This window comes from Zalophus californianus, chromosome 17, assembly GCF_009762305.2.
Source record: "Zalophus californianus isolate mZalCal1 chromosome 17, mZalCal1.pri.v2, whole genome shotgun sequence".
Lineage (NCBI taxonomy): Eukaryota > Metazoa > Chordata > Mammalia > Carnivora > Otariidae > Zalophus > Zalophus californianus.
This window is the reverse complement of record NC_045611.1, coordinates 32,885,120-32,909,260: the sequence shown is the minus strand read 5'-3', so window position 1 is coordinate 32,909,260 and position 24,141 is coordinate 32,885,120. Positions and strand designations below refer to the sequence as shown.

General features: G+C 54.1%; 1 protein-coding gene across 1 annotated transcript in view; it reads left to right on the top strand.

Annotated features, from left to right (window-relative positions):
* Positions 1 to 962: 962 nt before the first annotated feature.
* NKD1 (NKD inhibitor of WNT signaling pathway 1) overlaps positions 963 to 24,141 on the top strand; it is an 83,447-nt gene continuing 60,268 nt past the window's right edge. Inside the window, 3 exon segments of the mRNA XM_035725340.1 lie at positions 963 to 1,140; positions 1,278 to 1,310; positions 2,025 to 2,158. Coding sequence (XP_035581233.1) covers positions 1,116 to 1,140; positions 1,278 to 1,310; positions 2,025 to 2,158 — 192 coding nt within the window. The 5' untranslated portion in view covers positions 963 to 1,115.

The window sequence follows — 24,141 nt, the reverse complement described above, 5'->3', positions numbered from 1 at the left end:
CACGATGTCCCCAGCAGAGCAGGCATTCTCCCTGAGAACCACAAAGGTGGGGTGGAACCCCTTGATGTCGCCCTCCCCTCCGCAGAGACTTCCCCAGACAAAACAAACAAGCCCTTGGGTCTGGCGAGCTGCAGCAGGGAGCGGAAACCAGGGAAGATCAAAGACCCAGCGGTTACCCCCTTCCGGGCCGCGCGGCTGGCAGCGCGCCTCGACCCCGGGGAGGGCACCCACGGACCCGGCATGAGGCATCCGAGCGATTGGCTGGCAACTCGTGGCTGCCGGACACTTGGAGCCGCCAGCAGTGAGCTGGGCCAACAACCGGCTCGAGGCGCGGTGGGGGCTCCTCTTGGATCCTAAATCAAAACTTAGAGGGGCAGAGTGGGAGCACGGGGCGAGTAATAAGCGAACACTTTTCGCCAAAGTCAGGTCGTGGTAAGATCGGGAAGGGGCAGCGCAGCAGGCGCGCAGCCGACCTCAGCGCCCAAGCCGCGTCTCCTCCCCCGACCTCAGTCACATCACCTGTAAATTGGAGCCACTGAGTCCTGCCCGGCCCTCTTCGAGGAAAATAGAGCGGAGGGAAGGCACAATACTGTTAGCGAGGGCCGCGGTTGTTCTAAAGCAGACCGGACTCGGGAGGGTGTCTCGTCCAATACGCCCACTGGCCAGAGGCCCTTCCCCAACTCGGGTCCCCCGACCTGTCGGCCCCGCGGCCCCCAGCGCCCGGCTGAAGACCTCAGCCTGGAGGGGGGCGCTGCGTCGGCCCCACGGCGCCTGGCCCCGCCCCGCCGTCCCGCCCCGCCCTCCGCCCGCCCCCTCCCCGCCCCCCTCCCGCCCCCTCCCGCCCCCTCCGCGGCCCGCCTCGCCTTTGATGCGCCGCGCCCGGCCAATGGGCGCGCGGGGAGGCGCGGGCCGCGGCGGCGGGCTGGGGGCTCGGCGCGCCCGGGCGTCAGTCGGGCCGCGGCGACGGCGGCAGGAGCGGGTCCCGGCGCCGCCTCGGGCTCCGCTCGGCTCGGGGTTGCTCTGGGAGGAGGAGAGCGAGGCGAGGCGCGGCGAGCCGCGGACCCCGCGGGTCGGGCGCATGGCTTAGGGACGCCCCCGCCCGCCGCGCCCCCAGCATGGGGAAACTTCACTCCAAGCCGGGTCAGTGTCCCCGCCCGCGCGCCGGCCCCCTGGCCCCGGCCGCCCTCGCCCCCGCGATTGCTAACTCTCTGCCTCTCCTTTCTTTCCGGCTCCCGCCGCCGCCGCCGCCGCCGCCGCCGCGCGCGATGTGCCTGCAGCCGCCGTGTGCAAGCGCAGGGAGAGCCCGGAAGGTAGGGGCGCGCGGGGCACGGACCGGGGGGATGGACTGGGAAGCACCGCGGATCGCGGCGGAATGGCCTAGCCCGCGGGATCTTATTACCAGGGCCACCCCCACCCCCAACTCTGGCCACCAGTCCCACAGACCCGCTCCGGGAGCAGCCTCCGCGCCCCCTTTTCTGTCCCACCTACCCCCTCCTCGCCGTCCTGTGCTCTCTCTTCTGACCCCCAACCCCTCCTTTTGCGGTCCCCGCCCTCCGCGCTCACTGCGCCCCCCTCTTCAGACTCCTAAGCCCCTTCCCTCAAGATCCTGCCCCTCTCTTTCCGGCCCTCAGCCCCTTCTCCCGAGCTCTGGGCTCTTGCGCCCACTGCGCCCCTCTCTTGATCCTCAGTTTTCCGCTTTCCCTCATCCCGTGCTCACTGCACCCGTCTTCTGACCCTCACCCCTCTCCTCTGCCGTCCTGGCCTCTGGTGCTCGCTCTTCTGATCCCCAAACCCCTTTTCCGGGGTGCTGCTCCCCCTTCGCGCTCCCCTCTGGGTCTCTGCTTCTGGGGCTTCGCTGAACCCCTTTCTCCCAAGTACCTGCGTCCCTCTCTCTCGGTTTGTGCCCCGGCCCTCAACCCCCTCCTGGCCCCACGGCCTCTGCCGAGCCCACTCTTTCCCTCCTCTCTCGGGTAACTTTCGGCCCAGGGGCCAGACTCAGGGGCTCCGTGTCTTCCCCGCCCCAGGTGACAGCTTCGCCGTGAGCGCCGCCTGGGCCCGGAAAGGCATCGAGGAGTGGATCGGGAGGCAGCGCTGTCCAGGCGGCAGCTCTGGACCCCGACAGCCGCAGGTGGCCGGCACCGTTGGCAGAGGAACCCGGGTACGATCCCCAGCTACATTTCAGCCCCAGAGACGGGTCTCCTTACCCACCCCAACTTTTAGCACCCTCTTGGCACAGCTTCTAAGTCCAGAAAGTCCCTTTGCAGCTGCCCCTGCCCCACCAAAACCACTGGTACCCCCATGTCTTCGGGACTCTTAGAGGTGGCTCAGGTGTCAGTCTCCTGCCTGGCTGGGGGTAGAGGGCTGTCTGGGGAGAGAAAAGTCCTAGGTGAGGAGGTGGTGCAGGTCCAGTCTGTGGGGAAGCTTGTGTGTGCTGGAGGAATTTGGGGGCCTGCTCTGACTTCTACCTTGTTTCTGCGGTCAGCATTCAAAGGTAGATTTGGAGGGGGGTTGCTAGGAAGACAGGGAAGGCATCTAGGGGTGTCTGGGTGGAGGGCGGGACTGTGCTGGCTTCCAAATGTGTTCCAAGTGTCTGTGGCATTCATCAGTACCATCTGCCCAGGAACCCCAGTAGAAGAGACTGTGATCAAGATAGCAGAGCTTAGGGGGCACTGAGACCTGGTACCCCTTCACTTGGCCCACAGGGAGAGAGAGGGTCTCCTGCTGCTGCAGCCAGGGCCCACCCTGAGTTGGAGTTATTCCTGGGGGAGTGGTCGATGTGACAGGGAAGTGAGTGAGTCCAGCCCCAGCTCTTGGCCTGGGACTGGTGCTCACAGATGTCCTAGGAGCTCTGGAACTCTGCACGGGGCTTTCAGATGGTCTGCGTGGAACTCGAACAAGCCAAGGATCAAAGGATGAATCAACTTTTTGATGTGACATTTAATTTTTTTTTTTTTTTTAAACTTAGAGGGGAACAGACTGAGTCTCAGGTCTGGTTAGTTCTTTGGTCTTATCCATGGGCTAGGGAGGGGCCTGTGGAGTTTTCAGATGTGGTGTGTGTGTGTGTGTGTGTGTGTGTGTGTGTGTGTGTGTGTGTGTGTTTTGGGGCTGTGGCACCTGGGCTGGTTGCAGCTCAGTTGCAGGGGCCGGTGTTGGGAAGTGAGCCTGTGGATAAAGTCCCCTCTTGTGCACGTATGCAATAATCTCTGCATCTGGGAAAAGCCCCCATCTCCTCCTCCCACTGTCTTGCTTAGCTGGGGGGCTTTCTCTTCTCCATTTTTCTTCATCTCTTGGCTGGGCTGGAATTGGAGCTGCTGTCCCCCAGTAAAGGTCAAAACTGGGTGGGTGGGGGGCACTGCGGTTGAGGCCCTTTAGAAACAGAACTACAAACTTCCCTTTCTTCCCCCACCATTTATAGTTTTTGATCTACTTACTTATTTAAAGCCCAGTGAAAATGATCCGATTTAGCCATATGAACAAATGCATTTGCAGCTCAAGACAGAGGCCAACTGAGTGGATTTCCATTAATCAAGTTTTGGGTTTTTTCAGCCTGTTTATTTTTACAAAGTATTCCTGCAGAATGACATTTATTTGTAGTCCCCCCCCCCCCTTTTTTTTCCTTTCCTCAACTGCCAGGCAGCTTGCTCCATGCTTTAGGGGAAACTTGAAATACAGCGAGGGTTTACTTCAATTGACTTTTATCTTCAAAGCCATAACAAATGTTACCCGCATGTTTTTGGTGGGTCTCCTTGGCATCCAGTCCTGGAGGATGGGAGGGAGGAGGAAGGAAGGAAAGGAAAACAAAAGTCTGTCGTTTTTAATTAAATAGTAGTATTCCCAGCAAGAGGAATGTGAGCCAGTAAAAGTTGCCATTGGGGGAAATGAGGGAGGGTGGGGAGGGGGCCCCAGCTTAAGTCTGTGGCTTTGGTGAAGTCATGGAATTTTGTTGCCTGGTTTATTCCCCCAGCTGAGGACAGCATGGGGTGGTGCTTGCCCCCTCCCTTCCTCGCCCCCTCTCTCAGAGAAACACTGAGGGGTCATTAATGTTTGTTCAAAGCACTTTTGAAGATGTGAGACACAGAGCCAGCCGCGTGACACATGTTGGGTAGTGGAGGGCGGGCACTGCCATCCAAGATATTAAGGGGAGGGAACCTCTGCTTCCTGGGGAGTTCTGCTTTGGTGACTGGGACCCGGGCACCGGGGTTCCTACCAGCCCTGGCCCAGCCACCGAATCTGCAGGGGTGGGGATGGCGAGCCCAACCTGGGAGAGGTCAGGGGAAGCCCAAGGTCAGGGGCTGCACGGTGGGGATGTGTGCACTGATTTCAGGTGGTGCCTGGAGGAATGTTTGTTATCTTAATAGGCAAGCATTTCTGTTACCAGAAAAGATAGTAACTAGGACATAAAACCCATGATTTCACGGATAGTATCATTTAGGACGAAGTTAAATTGAAAGAGAGTGGTGAAAGTTGATTCCGAGCAAAATACTAAGTAAAAGTGGTCAAAATTGTGACTATGGAAATGGAATGTCCGAAGTTTGGGAGACATGGAGAAATAGTGAATGAGACAGCAGTGGGCAACCTCCTGCCTAGTTGCGTTTCGGTGATTCCCAGTGGTGCAGAAAGGGTGGCTGCAGATTCTTCCATTAGATCATCAGGATGTAGGGTGTGAGCTCCAAGGTCTGCTGGATTCCGGGGGCTGGCAGAGGTCCCCCCACCAGCCCCAGGCCCGGCGTAGGGATGGTCTCTGTCTCCACTCCACCTGGCCTTTCACTAAGGTGGCTGGAAGCACATTAGTGTTTCGCCCAACCAGCATTATTATTATTGCAATGAACATTATTATTTATTAAGTGCCTGTGTATGTCAAGCACTTTGCTTACATTGTCTTGCTCCTCCTCCTAACCCTATAAAGTTGCCAGCCGGCTGATGTGGACTCTGTCTTTCTCTCTTTCTGGAGCACTTTCTAGAAAACAGGGGCCATGACTGGCAAAGGCCTGTGCTAGAGCATCTGCCCCGGGGTGGGGGGTGCCTCCCTTACTCATTTCCAGAGAGGCGGCATGCTGACCAGCTGCTGAGTACTTTGGGAAGAGGCGGGTGGTGAGGCAGGCAGGAGCAGGAGGGGCCCCTGCTTGCCCTCTTCCTTCCTGACCGGGCCTGAGTAGCTTTGTAAGTGTTTAGGGTGGGTCCCAGTTGCTTGGAAGGTCCTGGGATGGGAGAGGGTGACCTTGCTGGCGCTAACCTAAGCCTGCCATCCTGAGTACAAAAATAAATGAGGCCAGGCTCTGCCACTGCAGCTTGCCACCTTGTACAAGCCTTTTTACCTAAGCTCATCTGCAAAATGGGTATAATAACATTCTCATCCCTGGCCGGGTTATGGCATGTGACTCTTGGAAAAAGAGTTCAAAAGGGAGAAAGGTACCAGGAGGTTTGCTGAGGCACTGGTGGGGCAGAGATGGGAACCCAGATTAGGAATCCAGAAGTTTCCTCCCTCCCCTGCCCCACCATCCGTTGTAGACGCACTTGGATGGACAACGGGCTAAGGGCGGGGTTTCAAGGAATCATGAGCTCAGAGGAGAAAACTGATGAGAGATGGTGACAGGTCAGAGTACTATGAGAGAACAATGACGTGAACGATTTATAAGCCAGACAACAGTGTGCTAAACACTTAGAAATTTAAATAAGCCTAATAATCTCAAAGAGATAAAGAAGGAGAGGTAAAGACAAAACCGTAACAGGTGGTTACAAAAGAACACCAATTGCGAATACCGGGTCTGGAAAATGTAATATAATATAATGGGTGAAATCAAAAACTTGGTAGAGGGATGGAGCCACGTAGCGGACATGGAGAGGCTGATGGCGAACCCCTGGACAAGCAGAACCTGGGTGCACTGTGCTTCCGAGGTGTGTACCTGCGTGTGCGGACATGAATGTGTAGGACCAGCAGTTCCTGGGCCCCCATCCCCCCGACCCCGGGTTTGGCCCTTTTGTTCTTTTATGGCAGATCTGCCTTAAGAGTCGGGCTGAGAGCTGTGGTGCTGGCAAGCCTGCTTGTGGGTTGAAGGTGGCCGCCAGGCAGGCTGGTAATTTGATTAGGGGGCACCTAGTGCATTTTGCTTTTTGGGGAAGATTGGGAGGGCGCAGGCTGCGTGGGAGCCCGTGGGGCCGTGCGGGGCTGGGTGATGAGGTTGGAGGCTGGCTGTTGGCCCAGCTGCTGCCCCAGTTGCCGGATTCCAGGGGAATCACCCTTGAATGATACCAGTTGGCACAATTAAAAGGCCCCATGTCTTCACCATATGGAAAGCGTTAGGCCTCCTTACGTGGTTTCAAAGCTATGTGCCGGGAGGTAGACTTGACATTTGAGGTAAAGCATAAATTAAGTATTTGGTGTTTCCAGAATTAAAAGATGATTTGCTTTGAGGCTGGTGGAGGCATCTGGGCGTCCACTTGCTGGCATCTTTGGGTTCTCCATGGAGGGTCTCCTCTGCCCATGGCACCCAGGACCAGCTTCTTAGCCCCATCTGGCAGCTTTCTCTACCCCAGGGGGGGGGGGTTGGGAGGGAAAGAATAGGGAGGCCTGAGCTGGGCAAAGTGCCAGGTGGGGCTTCTGGTTTCCAATAGGGCTGGGTCCCTCAGGAGGGCAGGTGGTGGGCAAGGGTGTCATATTCTGAAAACTTTAATGAATCTCTGTGATGTGGTCTCTGGGAGACTTCGAGGAGCATCTCTTCCTACCTTTGGAACTTTTCTTCTTTGGGAGAGAAGTTCCCCCCCGAGTCGGGGCCATGCGTGTTCTAGTCTCTGGAAGTCAGGAACAGCCCCTGCACATTTGCGTTTTATTCAAACTGTAATAAACCCAGGGAGAGGCTGAACCAGGAAGCAAGCATGGCATGTCTCCTGGGGTCCTAGAACTTGGGGGAATGGTGCATCCCCTCACCCAGTGGGGATGGCCGGAGTGAGCGGAGAGGGTGGGCCACGGGGGTGCAGAGAGGACTCCTAGCACCGGGAAGCTCCGGTACCACCCGCAGGGAACGAACTGTCCCTGTGAGGGCTTAAGAGAGCTACACAGAACGTCAGCAATGAAAGAATCACTTTTTGAGGAATACATCTTCCTTGTGGTAGCCCCAGGGCACATGGTGGACACTCACGATGTGTTTGCTGAATGAATGAATGAAGATAGATTAGGCCACCTTCCCTGCCTCATTCTCTCCCAGATGGAAGAGTGGGATCAGGCCTTTGCTTTCAGGTACTCAGCTATTAATTATGATCAATAATGAATTGTTGTTCATAAGAACCCCCTAGCTGGACCAGGCATCGAGGACACAGTGGTACATAAACGAGATGTGGTCCCTGCCCTCCCATGGCTTCCGGTCTAATCAGTACTTATAGGCACATTAATGGACAGGCTTCCAGTCTAATCAGTACTTACAGGCACATTAATGGACAGGAGCACTTGGGAGAAGCTGCGTGAAGGTGGCATTGAAGCAGAGACCTGAGAGGCTGTGAGGAAGAGGGTATGGGAGGAGAGAGTTGGTACTCGTGCACGGAATAGCTGTGGGAGGCCCCAGGCTCACCACTGTCCCTGGGAACTGGGTGCTGGTTGTGCCGGGAGAGTGGACTCCCAAGTGGCTTGCAGCCTGTGGGGCCTGCAAAGCTCTCCTGGGGCTCAGGCTTTCTGAAAAGCCCTGCGCATTAGTGGCTCATGGCATGCTCCAGCTACCTGTCCCCTGGACAGGTGTGTGGGGTGGAGGAGCGGGGGTGGGGCGGGGGGGGGGGGGGCGGGCAGTCAGCTGCCGCCCCAGCCAGCAGCACGCGCCTTAGAGCCGATGGATGTGGCGTGTCATGGACTTGGGGCCTTGGGGGCATGACTCCAGCTGTTTGGATGGATCAGTGGCCCCCGCTTTCCTGTGGGGAGAGGGGGCGTCGGCCAGAGGGCCAGAAGCCCAGCTGTGGTGGGATATGGGGGGCCTGAGGGGTGGGATTGGATTGGTTGCTCAAGGCAGAGGGAGGCACCCCAAGGACTAGGGGGTAAGAGGCAGTGACAAGCCAACCCCAGAGAACCATTGTGAGCCTGTGCCTGAGGGAAGAGGACCCCTTGCCTTGGTTTACCTGATGTGTCTGAGAAAAAGGAGTGCCAAGGGACCCTCTGGTCAAGGGGCCAGTGCCCACGAAGGGGTCTGCTAGCCCTGGGAGCCAGGCACCCCACCCAGCCCGGCCTGGGGGCTCTCATAGCCTCCCTCCCTGGCTGTGGGTTAACAGTGTGCTTTGGTTTAGAAACTTTTGGAATTTTTAGGTCGCTTGTTGGATTCCAAAGCAGGCGCTTCCGGCTGCCTCCCTGCCTTCCCTTTCTTTTTCGCTCACACATGTTCTTTTTGTGGCTCTTGTCTCTCCCAGACATTCTTTCTCTTCCTCTCACTCGCTCTCTCTCCCCACCCTCCCTTCCCCTCTCCTCCTCCCTCTCCTCCTCTCCCCGAGGAAGGAAAAAATTCAGACTCTCACAAACAAAATATCTGCCATTCCATCTGAGGGAGAACTGAGGCAGGAGCCCAGAATATCCTGGAAGAAACGCCAGAGAGAGCTGAAGGCCTCAGTTGTTTAATCTGGAAGGCGGTCTTTTGATGTCACCGTGCTCCGTTTATCCTGGGAGGCTGCCTGCTTCTTTATGGCTGGCTTCAGACTCTTCGTATGAAGAATGGCCGAGAGCCCTCAGGGGCTGGGGAAAAGTCTGATCACTCCCTGAAGGGCAGGCCCGAGGATGCTGCCCCTCCTGCCAAGCCCAGGTGGGGTGGAGAACCTTTTCCAAACAAGCATTTCCAGAGACATAAGTAATTCTTTGATAACGTCACGGGGAAGCAGAGAGGGCTGTTTATCCATGTAGGCAGCAGCCACAGGGCTTTGCGAGGAAAGCTCAGGTCCCTCCACGGGTCATCCCTAGCCCCAGAAAGGCGGCTCTGCCCACCGGCGGTGCCCTGGGTGTGCGTATGCTTAGAGGAATCGGTCTGGGCTTCACTTTCTGTACTTGGTGAGCCACGTGGGCAGCACCCTGTGTGCATGGCCTCGTGTGTGGCTGATGCCTTTCAGAGGACCCAAGGGTGCCGGAGGGGGGCTTCACAGTGGTGTGGCATCTCCTCCTTTCTCTGGGCCTCGGGTTTTTCCAGCTGAGAAGTAGGATGAAATCACTTATTATAACTTAGCAACTACTAATGCATTTTATTCAAGTCCACAGATAGTCCTTCCTGCCTCGGTGCAACAGATATTGAGTACCTATTTTAGGCCAGGAATCCATTTGCTCTGCCAGGAGGGCATGCCACTTGTGTTCATGGAGTTTATGCTCTAGTAGGAAAAGAGAAGTATTTTTAAAAACAAATGACACAATTTAAGTTGTGATATGTACCTCGAAGGAGGAGTACTGGGGTGATTTGAGAACATTGAATGGGGTTCAGACCTCATCTGGGTGGCCGTGCATTCCACAGATATTTGCATGTGCTTAAGATGCTGTGGAAACTATGAAGCACACGGCCTCACTGAACTTAGAGTTTAGTGGAACTAAGTGGAACACAGAGATGAACATCTTTGCCTCTCATCCGTTTTTCTTATCTTATTGCATTGGTTAGACTCTCCCATACTATTTAATACTAGTTTGTTGCTTATCTAGTTAAGAAAGCTTTCTTTGACCCCTGGCTTGCTAATATTTTTGAAACCAGGAATCATTATTGAATTTTGTCAAATGCTGTTGGGCTCTTGTCATCCTTTGCTAGTATAACAAATGATCATGTGCATGATTTACATCACTAGATTTCCTAGTGTTCAACTTTCTCTGTATTCCTAAACACCGTCCTTCTTCATCGCAAGACATTGCTATTTTAAAATGTTGCTGTATTTGATTTGCTAATCTTTCACTTTGGATTTTTGCATTGATATTCATGTTAGATTGGCTCGTAGTTTGGGAAGGTGGATACTGAACAATGAAGACAATGTTAGGGGAATGCTGGAGGACACTCTGGGGGCTCTGAGAGTCTAGAGCAGGGAGTGCCAACTGGCCTTGGGTCAGAGGTGGTCTTGGAGGAGCTGTGATTTCAGCCCAAAGGTGAATTGGGGAAGGGGTGGTGGGGAACAAGGCAGGGGGAGGGGGTGTGTAATAGCACTATGAGTGTCTGCTAGATGGACTAGCAGTGTGTGAGAAAGCCCTGTAGTGAAGGGGGCAGTTTGTTTGAGATGCTGATTGAAGTTCATTTGGCTGAGGAGGGGTCACAGTCTGGGCCTGGGGGCCCTCTCAGCCACGTTATGGACCTTGGTCTTTGTCTAGAGGGAAGACGAGTGGCAAGGCCAGCAGGGCAGAAGTGGGGGAGCTCTCATGCCCGGGAAGAAGGAATGTGGGGACGGGCTCTCAGTTGTAAAAATACTCTGGAGGATAAAGAGGAATCAAGTAACTATGTCTTCTGGGCTCAGTGAGAGATTCTGGAATGTCTGCATCAATCCAGGCACAGCACTTGACTCCTGGGGGTCACCCGGGGGGCCCTTGAGGAGGCGACCATCAGATGAAGGACCAGGAGAAGGAGAATAGGACATAAGGCAGCATAGTGTGATGGTTAAAGAGTAAGGACTCTGGAGCCCGATATCCTGGGTTCGAATCCTGGCGGCACCATTTTCTGACGGTGGGACCTTGGGCATAGTGTCTAACCTCTGTGTCAGCCAGGGGCCTATACTCTAGACAGTTTAAACTAATGGAAACGAACTTCTGAAGGTGTGGGAAGGGTTACAGCACCTTCACGGGGTGTTGAGGCACCCAGGGAGTGCTTGGCCCCTGGCAAAGGCAGGGAGGTGTTACTGTCCCAGGGCAAAAAGGGCAGGGGAGGAAATGTTGGGTATTTTAGATTCGGATCCCTGTAGAAACCACAGCTGAGGAAGGGAAAAGGCCAGGCAGGAGCTCTAGATATGGAAGATGAACCACAGCCAGAGACACGATGCAGAGGGAGTCGGGGTCGGGGGGCAGGGAGAAATACCCCAACCTCTCTCTCCTTGCATCCTCGGGTTTCCTGCCAGGGCCTCCCATTGCCCAAGCTGGAAGCCAGAGACCAGGCAGCTTCAGCAAATTGGTCTAAGGGGGTCAGCTTCCCGGGGCACAGAGCAGCATAGAGGAGGGCAGGGAATGGATGGGGGTGGGGAGGCCAATAGAAGAATCAACTCTGGGCCTCGGTTCCCTCATCTGTAAATCGGGGATGATAATGGGACCTGCTTCACAAGGTGGTTGTGGGGACTCAAACTGTAAAATGGTTATACCTGCCTGGCACAGAAGTGTGTGCTCAGTACAAGTGAACTGTTAAGGTTATAAAGCCACAAGAGACACCAGACTATGGAGATTTGGGGAGGACTTCCTGAAGGAGGTGGTGTGTGAGGAGGCTCTGAAGGATGGTCAGAGTTTAAAGGGCCAGAGAAGTCATACTAAGGAACGTAGCGGGCTGGGTGGGAGACATGCAGGAGGGGTGGGGACTGGGGGCCACTGGGGGCACACGTCCTGTCTCAAGGGGGCAGCCCCACTCAGCCCCAGCCAGTGGTTGCCATGTGGGAATGTGGCCCTGGTGTTGCCACATCTGATCATTAAGAGAATCCAGCCATCTGGATTTTTATGTGAAATCCTTCTCATTAAAAAAAAAAAATTGTCATCAACCAAATAACACTTTTAGAAAATACTTTCTTTGGGTGGACCCAGGCAGCTAGGTTTGGCCCGTTGTGCCCTGGCTTGTGAGATGAGATTTTGGTGGGGGACGAGGGTGTTAGTGGTAATAGTACATACACATGGGTATGAAAGTGGCCTCGTGCTTTACGTGCGTTTTTTCCGTGTGTTGTTCCCCCATGTTATGCGGATGAGAGACAGGCTCAGCATATGGAAGTGTCAGGCCCAGCTAGGGAGAGCCAGACTCAGGCTGCCTCTGAGCAGAGGGAGTAGCCCCGGCGAAGCCTGGGGGCTGGGAAGTCGGGGACAGCATTTTTCGGGGGGGCAGGACACCGTGGGAGGGGCAGGTGGGGTAAGCATGGAGAGATGTGGGTTGGGCCACTTTGTGGGCGGCACTCGTCCGTACTTTGAGCTTGCATCTAGCATCTTGCATTGGTTCTCTTAACCTCCATTAGACCCGCCTTTGAGTTCGGGCCACGCTGTGCTGAGGCCCCGGTGTGCGCACAGAGCAGGTGGCAGAGGCGTGGCTTAAGGAATCAGACTTCCTGGGTCCGACTCCTGACTCCCAGCTGCATGTCTCCCCAGCTGGGGGGCTCATCTCTGATCCTCAGTTCCCACATCTGTGGAATGGGTAGAATCTTGGTTCCTAGCTCATGGAGTGTTCTAAGTGGGAAATGAGTTCCCCTCAGCCAATCAGGGAGAGTAAATCAGCTGTCTCTCCTCTTACAGCTTGCTAATGATCACCCAGCTGCGTGGTAACGTGATGAGGAAAAGAGCAGGCTGTGGTGGGAGAGTAAGGGAGGTTCGACTGTGGACGGGGGGGGGGGGGGGGGGGGGGGGAGGGTGTCATTTAAGTTGCTGCGACCCAAAGAATAAATAGCCGACTAAGGAAAGGGGCACCTCAGACAGAGGGAAATGCAAAGTCCGTGATCAGTGCAGAAAATCTTCAACTCCCTCCTGAGTGTCTGACCCAGGACCGGACTCCAGGCTCTGAGAAGTTAGGACAGAAATGCATTTTTCCAGCAGAGGTGGGTAGGCATTGCCTGGGGTTGGGTGGAGAGATGGGGGTGGGGGGGTCTGTTATATGTCATAACCCACCACGAGTCCTGGTCCACCCACTGCAGGTGATTTGATTTTTTTACTGATGTCTGCTCTCCTTTCTGGCTGGATGGGAGGTAAGGGGAGAACGCATGGAGCTCATTGGCTGGCCCGCTGTGTGCTACCCAAGCCCCCTGGCCTTGAGTACTGATCTGGGGCCCCGAAGAGGCCAGGGCAGAGCATAAAGGGGCCCTGTTAGCAGGGCTGGACTGGCGACCCTCAGGCCACAGGTGAGGGCTGGGGAAGACCAGAGCCTCCCAAATGGGCTCAGGCCCAAGGATGTCTTTCTAATTCCAGAAGGCCATGCAGGCTGGCAGGCCCCTCACACAGAGGCGTGGGCTTGCGGTGGCCCCAGTGAGTGGGTTTGGGACTACTACTTCGGGGTACCACACGGCCATGCCCCACCTGGCTTCCCGAGGGAGCCTTGTTGCAGGGCAGTTTTTGACCTCGACTCTGTTACTTTACCCGTCTTTCCCCCAGTGATCTGGAGAGACTTCAAAAGCAAAAAGATGATGAAGAAAATGCTACAGACCAAGAATGAAGTTTTTTCAATGGGCACTGGGGAGACGCCTTTATTCCCCTGCCCTGGAAATTCAAAGGAGCCTGGGGCCTCGATCGCTCCTGTTCATGCCTCGTTTGGTCTTGTTCGTGCCTCATTTTTCAGTGTTCTATGGCTGCAGCCTCAATGTGGTTACTAAGTGTCCACTCTGTTCCGCGCCCCATGCCGAGCCATCCTCAGCACGCCAGGCCCTGAGCCACGCGTGGCCCATACCGCTCAGTGCTCGCGGCACCGTTTAGAAGGCAGGTGCCCTTAACTATCCTCCTTTCACCGCTGGAGAAACTGAGGCACTGAAGGATTTACCTCCTTGCCCAAAGTCACTTGACTTGGAAGTAGGATCTTGCTCCAGCAAGATTCAAATTCAGCTTAATCTGATTTTAGAGTTGTCTTCCATCATTATAGATGAGATTGTTTTCTTTTTTTTTTTCACCTTCAGCCATATGTTTTAATCTCATTCGTGGCTCATGAAATCAATTTAGTGACCATCATTAAAAAGAAAAAAGAAATAGAATAAAAACGGGAGAGAACATCGCCTAGAGTAAGAGGAAATATTGCTTTGTGTGACTTTTTGTTTAGTTTAAAGGCATGGATATTCATGTCTATAGATAATAGATCGATCAGTCTAGATCTGTGGCTATCTACCTACACATCTATACCCAAATCCGTATATATAGAGGCCCATTCTAAAATGTAATTCTTACTGCGGGTTGAGGTGTTGGAAAACACTGATGTTTGGTTATCGGTGCAGGCTCTGAGCCTGAATGCTTGCTTTCAAGCCCCAGCTCCGCTGCTCACTAGCTGTGTGACCTTGGGCAAGTTCCCTAACCTCTCTGTGCCAAAGTTTTCTTTCTTAACCTCAGGGCCTTTTGGTTTGCTGACTATTTGGTCACAACAGATTCTCCCAGGATGGCTGGGGGTGCTTTCTTGCCCACCTACTCCCTTTGCTTTGGGCACGAAGAGAATGAGGAGTCCTTTGTGGGTCCCCAAGCCCTCTCACTTGAGAACCAACCTCTGAGCAGCAACTGCCTCCTGGAAGGACTCATGGCTGAATCTTTGGGGACTAGACAGAGTACTGTGTTGGGCATCCTGAGCTGGGGGTGGCCCCGGCTTGGCTATTAGGTAGCTAATGTGACCTCTCGTGGCCTTTGCTTCTGCCTCTCCAAATACACTGAAGAAAAGGAGGGTGCTTGGGTTCTCTTTTGCTGTGTAACAAATTACCCCAAAATTTAGTGACTTCATCTTTTTACGGTTTTCTTAGCATTATGCAATTTGGGTTGGGCTTGGCAGGGGCAACTTGTCTGTGGCTTCACGTGGCATAGCTGGCATGGCTCGAATAGCCAGGGGCCAAGGGTTCCACTTGGGTCCTATGCCTGGGGCCTTGGTCCTCTTCCACGCGGCCTCACCACATGGTTCGCTTGGGCCTCCTCAGGGTATGGTGGTCTCGGGGTAAGCTGACTCCCTACTTGGTGGCTGCCTTCCCGGGAGTACAGAAGTGGAAACTGCCAGGCCTCCTGAAGGCTTAGGCCTAGAATTGGCAATGCCACATTCTCAATGTTAAAGCAGGTCATAAGTCGAGGCCAGGTTCAGGGGAAGGGACTACGCGGGGGCATAAATACTGGGAGGTGGCATTTATTGGGGGCCATCAAGGTAGTCTAGCAGAGAGGATGGCCTCCTGGAGAGAACCTGCCCAGAGGCTGAGTCAGAAAAGGGGCTGCAAGGTGTCCGATGCATATGGGATCCTGGTGCTTACAGCTGGATGTGGCAGGAGTTGTCTTGGTGGCATGACAGCAAAGGTGGGACGGGCCTGGGTCGTGAAGGGACTGAGGGAGCCTTGCAAGTATGTGCTCTGCTCACTTGCAGGAACATCCACGGCTGCATTATTTGGAAGAGTGAAAAATGTGTAACAACTCAAATATCCATCACCGGGAGATGGCTAACAAACACGGGGTGGCTGTGTCACGAATCTCTCTGCGACTTGTGAAGCCAGGGCGAGTGAGGGTGGGCAGCGGGCTGACGGGAAGGAGGCCCTGAAATGCTATTGAATGAGCAAAGCGAGAGCAAAACAGAAGTATAACGTGGTCCCGGTTTTTTGCAGGATACAAAAGTCTATTCAGGCCCATGTCTGTATATTTGCAGGTGCACAGAGAAAGATCTGGAAGGATACACTGTCAAAGGCTGCTTCCCTGAGGATTGGAGTGGTGGGAGGTGGTGAGGAGGGAAGGAGTTTCACTTTTCACATTAGATGTTTCTACATTGTTTGACTTTTTTTTTTTTCAGTCCAATGAGCATGGATACTTTTGTATTTTTCAAAAAGCCCATAGGTTTTAGAAGAGAATGAGAGATGAGAAGTGGATCGCGTGTGCAGGAGATCTATGGAGAGGCTTTGCTGGAGGGGGTGGAGAGAGAAGACAGTGGCCGGAGGGGGGTGTGGGGTGAGGAAGGGCGCAGGGGACAGTGAGGATCACCTGCATCAGAACTTCCTGCGTGCTGTCTCGGATGGCAGAGCCCTTGGGGGCCCTCTCCCCCACCCCGGGATGCTCTCTAATCGGAGCTCTCTGGATTGGGTGATGCCCGTCCTGCCTGGGCACTGTAGGAAAGGCTGTTGGGGAGGGGCCGGAAGGTGGGGGCTGAGGCAGGGAGGGCGCTGCCCATCTGTAGAGCTGTAGGGACCGTGGGGGTGGCCCCGTGGAGAAGCCGGCGCAGTCCCTGACTCACGACCAGCTCAGTCAATGGTTCTGTCTGCTTCTGTGCATTTCCCCGTGGCTGTGGCATCTTAAACCTACAAGTGGATTTTGATCTTTACTGACAGTTGTGGATACATGGCCTTTCTTTCAAGACCTGCCAGGACCCTCGTTTTGTAACTGGAAGGAAGGCGACGTTAAAAGGACCTCGAGCCAAGTGCTGTCCGAGAGAACTTTCTGTGATGATGACAATGCTCTGTGTCCGCACTGTCCAGTAGGGGCATTGTTAGCCACCTGTGGCTCTTGAGCACCTTGGGATGTGGCTTCTGGGACTGAGGAACTGAATCTTCAATATATTGTATTTGAATTCCTTTAGATAGCCACATTGGGCTAGGGGCTCCCTCATGGATCGCACAGCTCTGGACCAACGGGAAAGATCCAGTGCTGCGACACATCAGGCTAACACCCATCCTGAGCGGGGTCAAAGGAGTTATCTGCAGCAGGTGCTGGTGGAAAGCCCTGGTGAAACCCTTCTTGGGGTCTTTTCAGACCCCGCTCCTTGGAGGCATGGCTTCCCTCCAGCTTGGAGGCAGGCAGCCCCACCCGCCACTGCTATGCCAGTGATGGGAAGGATCGTGGGGTCCTTCCAGGGGGTGGCTTGGAGCACCTTCTCCTGGTGTCACCAATCAGGCCTTTCCAGCCTTCTTAACCTTGGGAGGGGCCTGCTTGCCATCTTGCTTCTGGGCTTCTTGGGTGAGGACCTGTCACCTAGGCCCTGGTGCGTGGAGCTTGGAGGCACAACCCGCTCCTGGGGCAGTCCTGAGGGGGGCCAACTTTTCTCCAGGAGGAAGAACCAGGGCTTTATGGTCTGCAAAGCCTTCCTCCCAGCCATTGGTCAGGCATTTAATACTTAGAGAAAGCTGGCCAGGGCCAGCACTAATACGATGGGGGAACGGAGGCCGCACGGCAGAGTCCACGGGGCTGGTTCTGTGTGGCTCACCACGGCACCCTCGGGACTTTTTGCACAGCCCGGCACGTGGCAGGTGCTCAGGGAACACTTGCCGCGTAGCCGAGGCTCAGAGGGGCTAGTAGCTTGGTCCGTGGGCACGTGACCCCAGAGGGGCAGCAAGTCAGGTCCTGTCCCTCCGCTCTCTGAGCCCTCAAAGAGAGCCTCTTCTCGCATCTCCCCTGCCTTTTTGAAACGGTCTTCGCCTCTCTCCTTTTTGTAAACGAAGTAATGCACGTGGAAAAAATAAAAATAAAGGCTTTCAAAATAGTACTAAAGGTTATGTAAAGAAAAGGAAGCCTCCTTGCCACACTGCCCCTGGCCTCCCAGCGCCCCTCTCCCTGGGCACCTGCTGTTTCTGGTTCTTCCGGTGCGTCTTGCCTCGCTCTGTGGGTGTGTACATCCTTACCCCGCCCAGACGGCAGAAGCCCTCTAGGTTAATTGAAAAATGGATGTGAGGTGGGGAATCATGAAAAAGTGATAGAGACTTTGTGTTCCCTTCAGTCATAATCTGGTTCTGCACCTTGCTTTGTTAACAGTGCATCTTGGATATCAGTCCTTATCAGTGCATTGAATCTTACTGCTTTTCATGGCTCTCAAACCTTCCATTCTAAGGATGGACCATAATTTACTGCACTGATTCCCTATTGCTGGGCAGCTAGGTGACTTTGGGGCTTGTGCCTCTAGTCTACCCTAGGTCAACGGTGCACATTTCTATAGCTCTTCCTCTGCATGCACACCCCAGCTCCAACACACACCGCACACCCCGATGTGATCTCCAGGGGTGGCTCTACTGCTTTTCTGGCAAAGCCAGAGTTTCTCCCCTGGCTTGGTGTCCTCAGAACGCGGGAGGGCTGTGGGTTCAGGGTGGGTGTTGTGGTTAAGTAAGTGCGACCTTTCTTGGTGTGGATTAGTCAGGATCCCTTGGGTTTTCAACCCATCCCCACTGTTTCATACAAAGGCATGTTATTGGCCTGTGTCACTGGCAAGTTCCGAGGGTGAATTGAATTCGGGTACGCTGGATCCCAGAGCTCCAACTCCGTCCCAGGCCGGTGGTCTGCGCCTTCAGCTCTGCTTTCTTTGGGGTTGGCTTCGTTTTTAGGCACAGGCTCTCGCCAGGTGGTGGCCCCTTGGCACCCAGTGGTCCGGGCTGCTGTTCCAGGCTGGAAGGGAGTGGTTTAGCCAGATCAAAAGCTGGGCTGCTATCGTTTTGACTTGGGTCACGTGCCCATCACAGGACCAATCCCTCCACTTCTGATGGTCCTGGGTCAACATGGTCTTCCTGGAGTGGGGCCGGGATCAGCCCCAAACCTCAAGGGGGTTCAGGGGAGAGGGTGGGCCGTTCCCCAGAGAAAAAGCACCTGTGAGGAGAAAGCTGCAGAAGGCACACTGGAGGGAGGGGGCCAGCATCTGTGTCCTGCCTGGCCCCTGGGGTACAACTCACTGACTGTGGCTCCTGTCAGCTGCTGGTGGGCATGGGTGGGGACAGCGCAGCCGACAGTCAGCTGACTCTCTGGGGACAACCACTCCTTGCCGCTGGATCTCAGAAGAGCCCTGGTGGTTTGTCCCCTCCGCCACGCAGCCCACATGGGTCACGGCCTTCCTTTCAAGCTCCTAGCTTCTTAGTGATGATGATCTTAACCTTCAGGGAGTAGATAACAAGACCCTTTTGGGAATCTGCTAAATCTGATGGTGTCATTCTCTTCAAATAAAGGCTCTCATACCTTTAACTCCAATTTCAGGGCACCCATCAGCTTCCTAGTTAAGAACCTCTGCCTTATTTTGTATGGCTTTTGTGTTTTGTTTTGTTTTGTTTTGAAGATTTTATTTATTTATTTGACACACAGAGAGAGAGACAGCGAGAGAGGGAACACAAGCAGGGGGAGTGGGAGAGGGAGAAGCAGGCTTCCCGCTGAGCAGGGCGCCCACTGCGGGGCTCGATCCCAGGACTCTGGGATCATGACCTGAGCCGAAGGCAGACGCTTAACGAGACTGAGCCACCCGGCTTTTTTGTTTTTAACTTCATTATCATTATTATTATTTCTCACGTGGATCTTCTTCTAATTCCAGGGGCCACGGAGCTTTGGACCTGGCCCTTGGATGTGGGTTTATAGGGAACCATGTTGACTGTATTGACAGTGGGTCTTAATTTCGTCACTTGTAAAATGAGAAAAAAGAAGTACCCACCTCTTGGAGTAGTTTCGAGGATTAAAGGAAATAATGCATGGAGCAACTGAAGGCTTAGCATGCAGTAAGCACTCAGTAAACATACCAGAGCTGCTGGTAGGTTCTGGAAGATTCCCCGGAAACCCACTCACATCTCTCGGGGGCCCAACACAGCACCTGGAAGGGGCTTGGTTTCTGTCTGGTGGACGAAGAAGTTCAGAGAGAACATCTTTGTTTGCTGAGGAGTTGCTGGGGCCATTCATCTCTATTTCGCTTTGGGAAAACGAAGGCCCAGGAGGCTCCTGTGACTCATCCAGGTGTCTTGGGGTTAGTTTGGGGTGATTGTGGGTACCTTTACATTCTGATCTTCGGACACCCCTCACTTATTTTCACAACCGTGTCTCCTGTCTGGCCAAGGACGGGTCACAGGTGACGGCTCACCTGTGTGTTCCGGGGCTTGAAGGAGTTCCCCGATCTCAGCAAAACCCCAGCTGGGGGCTCCGCCACCGGCCGGGCTGGACACCAGGTCTGGGGTGGTGGGTATTGTTCTGTAGAAACGCGAACTGGTGCTCTACTTTGAGAGTATTAAGACACAAAGTCCTTGTGGTTAACAGCGAATTAATCACAGTATTAAGGAGGGAACTTCTGGGTAGACATGACTTCATGAGCTTGTCATATAGTCTGCCCCTGCCATGTTTTGCTCTCCAAGATTTTTGACTTTCAGAGAAGGAACCACAGATAGAGTTTCCCAGTTTTACAGAAATATTTTTACTGGGCAGAAGATTGCTTTATGGTGAGAGCCAGTTATTTCAGGAGACAAGCAAAGAGCCCTTTATTCTCATGTTCTGTGGGAGGAAAATATTATGCTAGGAAGCCCGCTTCTCCGACGGGCCGTGTGAGAGGCTGGGCTGCATTTCTGGAATTGGGAGTGGGTGACAGAGATGGTGTGGGGGTCCGGGGGGCTCCCGGGCATGCACCCACCTTCTCTTAACCCTCCCCTGGGGATTTTGGGCTTGTTACACAGGCAGAAGGAAGCCTAAAGTCACAGAGCAGGGAAAGGCAGTGGTCAGAGCTGGAGTTTGGGCCTGGGGGCGCGTGGCAGAGACGGGGAGACCCTGGGGTGGCATGCCAGTACGTGAGGCCCCGGGCTGGAAAGAAGCAGGCCTAGGTCAGAGCAGTCCGTGCCATCAACCAGGTGTGTGACTCTGGGTCCGTGTGTAACCTGGGCTTTTGAGGATGAAGTGGGACTACCCATGCCCAGCATTTCCTCGTTTACTCGATCCGTGGTGTCCACGGTGATGACTTGAGGCAGGGAGACCGGCCTTCCTTCGGTCCACATTCCAGACGCCGCTTATTGTGCCGCTTCCTTTGCTAGCGCTCTCACGTGCAGCGGGCCTATTTGCTGAGTCCCGAACGGAGACTCCTGGTCTGATAGTGCAGTCGTGAGGGATTTGAGATCTGGGCCACCCCAGCCCGTTGGAGACTTATGGGCCTCATTCCTTGAGCTGGTCAGTATTTCAGTTCATGGAAGGGACTGTTCTCGCCTGGAAATCAGGGGAGACGATGTTGGCTTGATCGTACTCAAGGAGGATGGGTTTGACCTTTGTGGATGGAGACTTTGTTCTCCCCTTCCCCCCTCGATGTGGAAGAAGAATGCCTGCCAAAAGTTTTGTTTGTGTCTGGGGCAGCCATGTGCCTGATAAGGAGACAGCATCCTTGCCCCTTTGTTGCTGCTGACCATCATCCCTTTTAAGTTGGGCAGTTGGAGAGGGTTGATTGATGTCATTCTCTTCCTCACCTCCCTTTCGTTATTTAGAATGTGAGGGAGAGTTTATCTTGTTCTCCAGGAGATCTATTGGTTTGGCTTTGGAATGGCATCCAAGTTTACAGAATGGAGTCTGGTGCCCAGACCCTTCTGGTAAATATTTTGGGAAGTTGGATTCCACGGTCATTATGGCCCGTGGGTTTGGGCACTGGGTGCTTTTCCATGGCTAGATGATTGGACGTGGACCCTTCTCATGCAGTGGCTCACGCACGGGCTACGTGCTGAGGCATCTCAGTGCCCAGAATCTCTGCCTCTCAAAGGCTCGAGGTGCTGTGCCTTCTGCTAGGAATCCTCATGCTGCTCGTTCACTCCCTGCAGACACACCCGGTCCTTCTTTATCCTTGACACCTTCATGTCCTTTTTCCTTCCCATGAAACCTCCATCATTCATTCACTAACCCCACCCCTCCCAAAGCCATTCTCCGAGTCTGCCCCCTTCTTTCCTAAAAGCCTTCCTTGTCGCTTCGCCGACACCTCCTGTGTCCCGACCTGGGTTAGCCAAGTCCCATAGGTGGGCCCTGGGCAAGATCCATATGCTCTCCAGCCTCAGTTTCTTCATCCATAAAAGGGGCTGGAAATAACAGGACTCCCTCCCCCTCTTCTAGGGTGAGCATGAGGACCATCAGGAAATGGGTGGGAAGCCTCAAGGCCATGTGTACAGAAGGGTCTGGCACATTTTTCACTCCCCTCCGCTCCCCACTTTAGATTATACGCTGCCCAGGTAGAAGCCAGTTCTTACTCCTCTTTGTGGCTCCTTGAAAGCATCTTAGCATGTCTCGTCCACAGTACGCCCTGAGAACATAGTAAGTGGATCCCACTGGCTAGGAGGGGTAGTGACTCTCCCTAGGGTTCCTTGGATGGAGAAAATCTCTCAAAGCTTAATTTTCAAGGTTCTGGGGAAGACAAACAATACTGCTTCAGCAGGGTGGTTAGAATGCTGCCCACTATGGTAGCCATGAGCTTTACACGGCTGTTGAGCATTTGAAATATGGCTGGGCTGGATTGTGACTACTGCGCAGAATTCGAAGACTTAGTATGATAACAAAGGCTGTAGAATTTCTCGTGAACAATTTTTACATTGATGACGTATCATGATAATACTTAGGGCAATTTTTAGATGCATTGGCTAAATTACATTATTAAAATTAATTTCTTTAATGTGGCTGCTAGAAAATTTTAAACTACGAACATGGCTTGCATTTGATTCCCATTGAGCAGCTTTGGTCTAGATGCTAGACCATTCTCGATGATGATATTGTCCCCAAGGAGGCAAAAGTTGGTTCTTGGGGCCGTGGGGGGGTGGGCAGGGGCAAAACGTTCTTATTCATTTTAGGAATGAAGCACAAATATACATGTTGGTCTACGTAAATAGTTACACAGTATATTTGCGGTATTAAAATTTCACATGATTGGGAAAAAAAAGTGTAAGTAGGCTCTGTGTGGGGCAGGGGGCAGATAACAAGGCATGAGAAACTCTGCTCCAGGGACAGTCAGACCTGAGTCACATGCTGGCTCTGCCTCCTATTAGCTGTGTGACCTTGGGCGAGTTCCTTAACCTCTCTGTGCCTCTATTTCCTCATCTGTAAAATGGGAGGAGAAATGGTCCTTATCCTGCAGAGCTGTTATGTAGATTAAAGGTGAAACACTTTGCTCAGTACCTGATAAACAGGGCAGTTATTATTGTTAATTCTTATTCGTATGTGATAAGCGAGGCCAACTCACAGAGTGACGGTAACGTCTGTTCACCCGATTTTCTGTCTGGAATCCCTGGGAAGACCTTAACGTCTGCAGAGCACTTTGTACAGGGCAAGGACATGTGGCTGGAGGGTATTTGAGCACGGGGCGCCCCCATCCCCAATCATGCTAGCGGTGCACCCGGCACTGGGTTGGGGGGGGGTCCACATGGAGGGCCGTTCATCTGTGGCCTTTGCCGGGCTTGTGGCAGAGGGGCTCGGGGTGTCCAGCTGTCAGGGCGGGGCTGTGCTGGGCATCTCCTCCCTGGGGCCGCCTTCAAAGCGAGAGCCTGCAGGAAGGTGGAGGGGGGAGGAGGGGCTGCCCCATTGACTGCCCGACACAGACAATTGGATTAAAGGTCCCTTTCAAGGCCTTGGAAATTGTTAGTGACACGGACCCTGGCCTGGGGACTACCGCCTTTTAGTAACAAAACCAGATTCCCTCTTCTGAGATCACCGTTGAGAGGCACAGATGCCGGGCTGTGCCTTCTGTATGAGGAGGTGGTGAGTGAGGCCGCTGGGCCGCACGGCTAGGGTGTGGAAGACCTGCTGGGCCCTCAGCCCGCTGGACCCCCCCCCCCCGACCCCGGAGTCTCCACACATGGTGGCTTTGGGGGGCAAGTGGGGGTCTTGGGGGTTTCAGGTGCTGCTCACACACCCGAACATAACCCGTTCCAAACGGCTCTCTCCGTCTTCCTGGGAAACCCATGACCGGCCCTCCACTCCCCCGTTGCTCTGTTTGGAAGCTGGAGGTCATTCCCGGCTCTTCCTCTCAACCCTCTCAACCGAATAGCCGGCAGATGGACAACTTTTGTCAATTCTGTGACCAAACACCTCTTCGATTTGTCTGCTGCCTCGTCGCTGTCCCTGTCTGGTCGAGGCCACAATCATATCCCTCCTGGAGGGTTCCAAAGCCTCTGATGTTACCTTCTGTCGTTCAGCCAGGCTGACCTTACAGGACACACTGGGATTTTACAGAATCATGCCCCTCTTTAAATCCCTACTGTGCTTTTCTGCAGCCTTTAGAAGAATGTCAAATCCTTCCTATAGTCTACAAGACTGAGTATGATTGGCCCCTTCCCCACCTCTCTTCTCCTTCTGCCTTCCCCTCACTCCCTTGGTCCCAGGCACTCTGGTCTTTTTTGAACACACCCATCACGCTCCGACCTCAGGGCATTTGCACATGCTGTCCCCTCTACCTGAGGTGTTCTTCCTGATACTCTCTGCCTGGTTCTTCCTCACCCACCCTTCAGGGCTCAACTGCCACTTCACTGCCTCGGTGCAGACTTCCCTGAGGCCCCACTCACAGTGAGTTTCCTTCCTCCTGCTGTTCTCCTAGCACCCAGCTCCTTCCACTTGGGGGGTGCTTATCACCATTTGGCATTAGCAAATTATTCATGTGGTGATTGAGT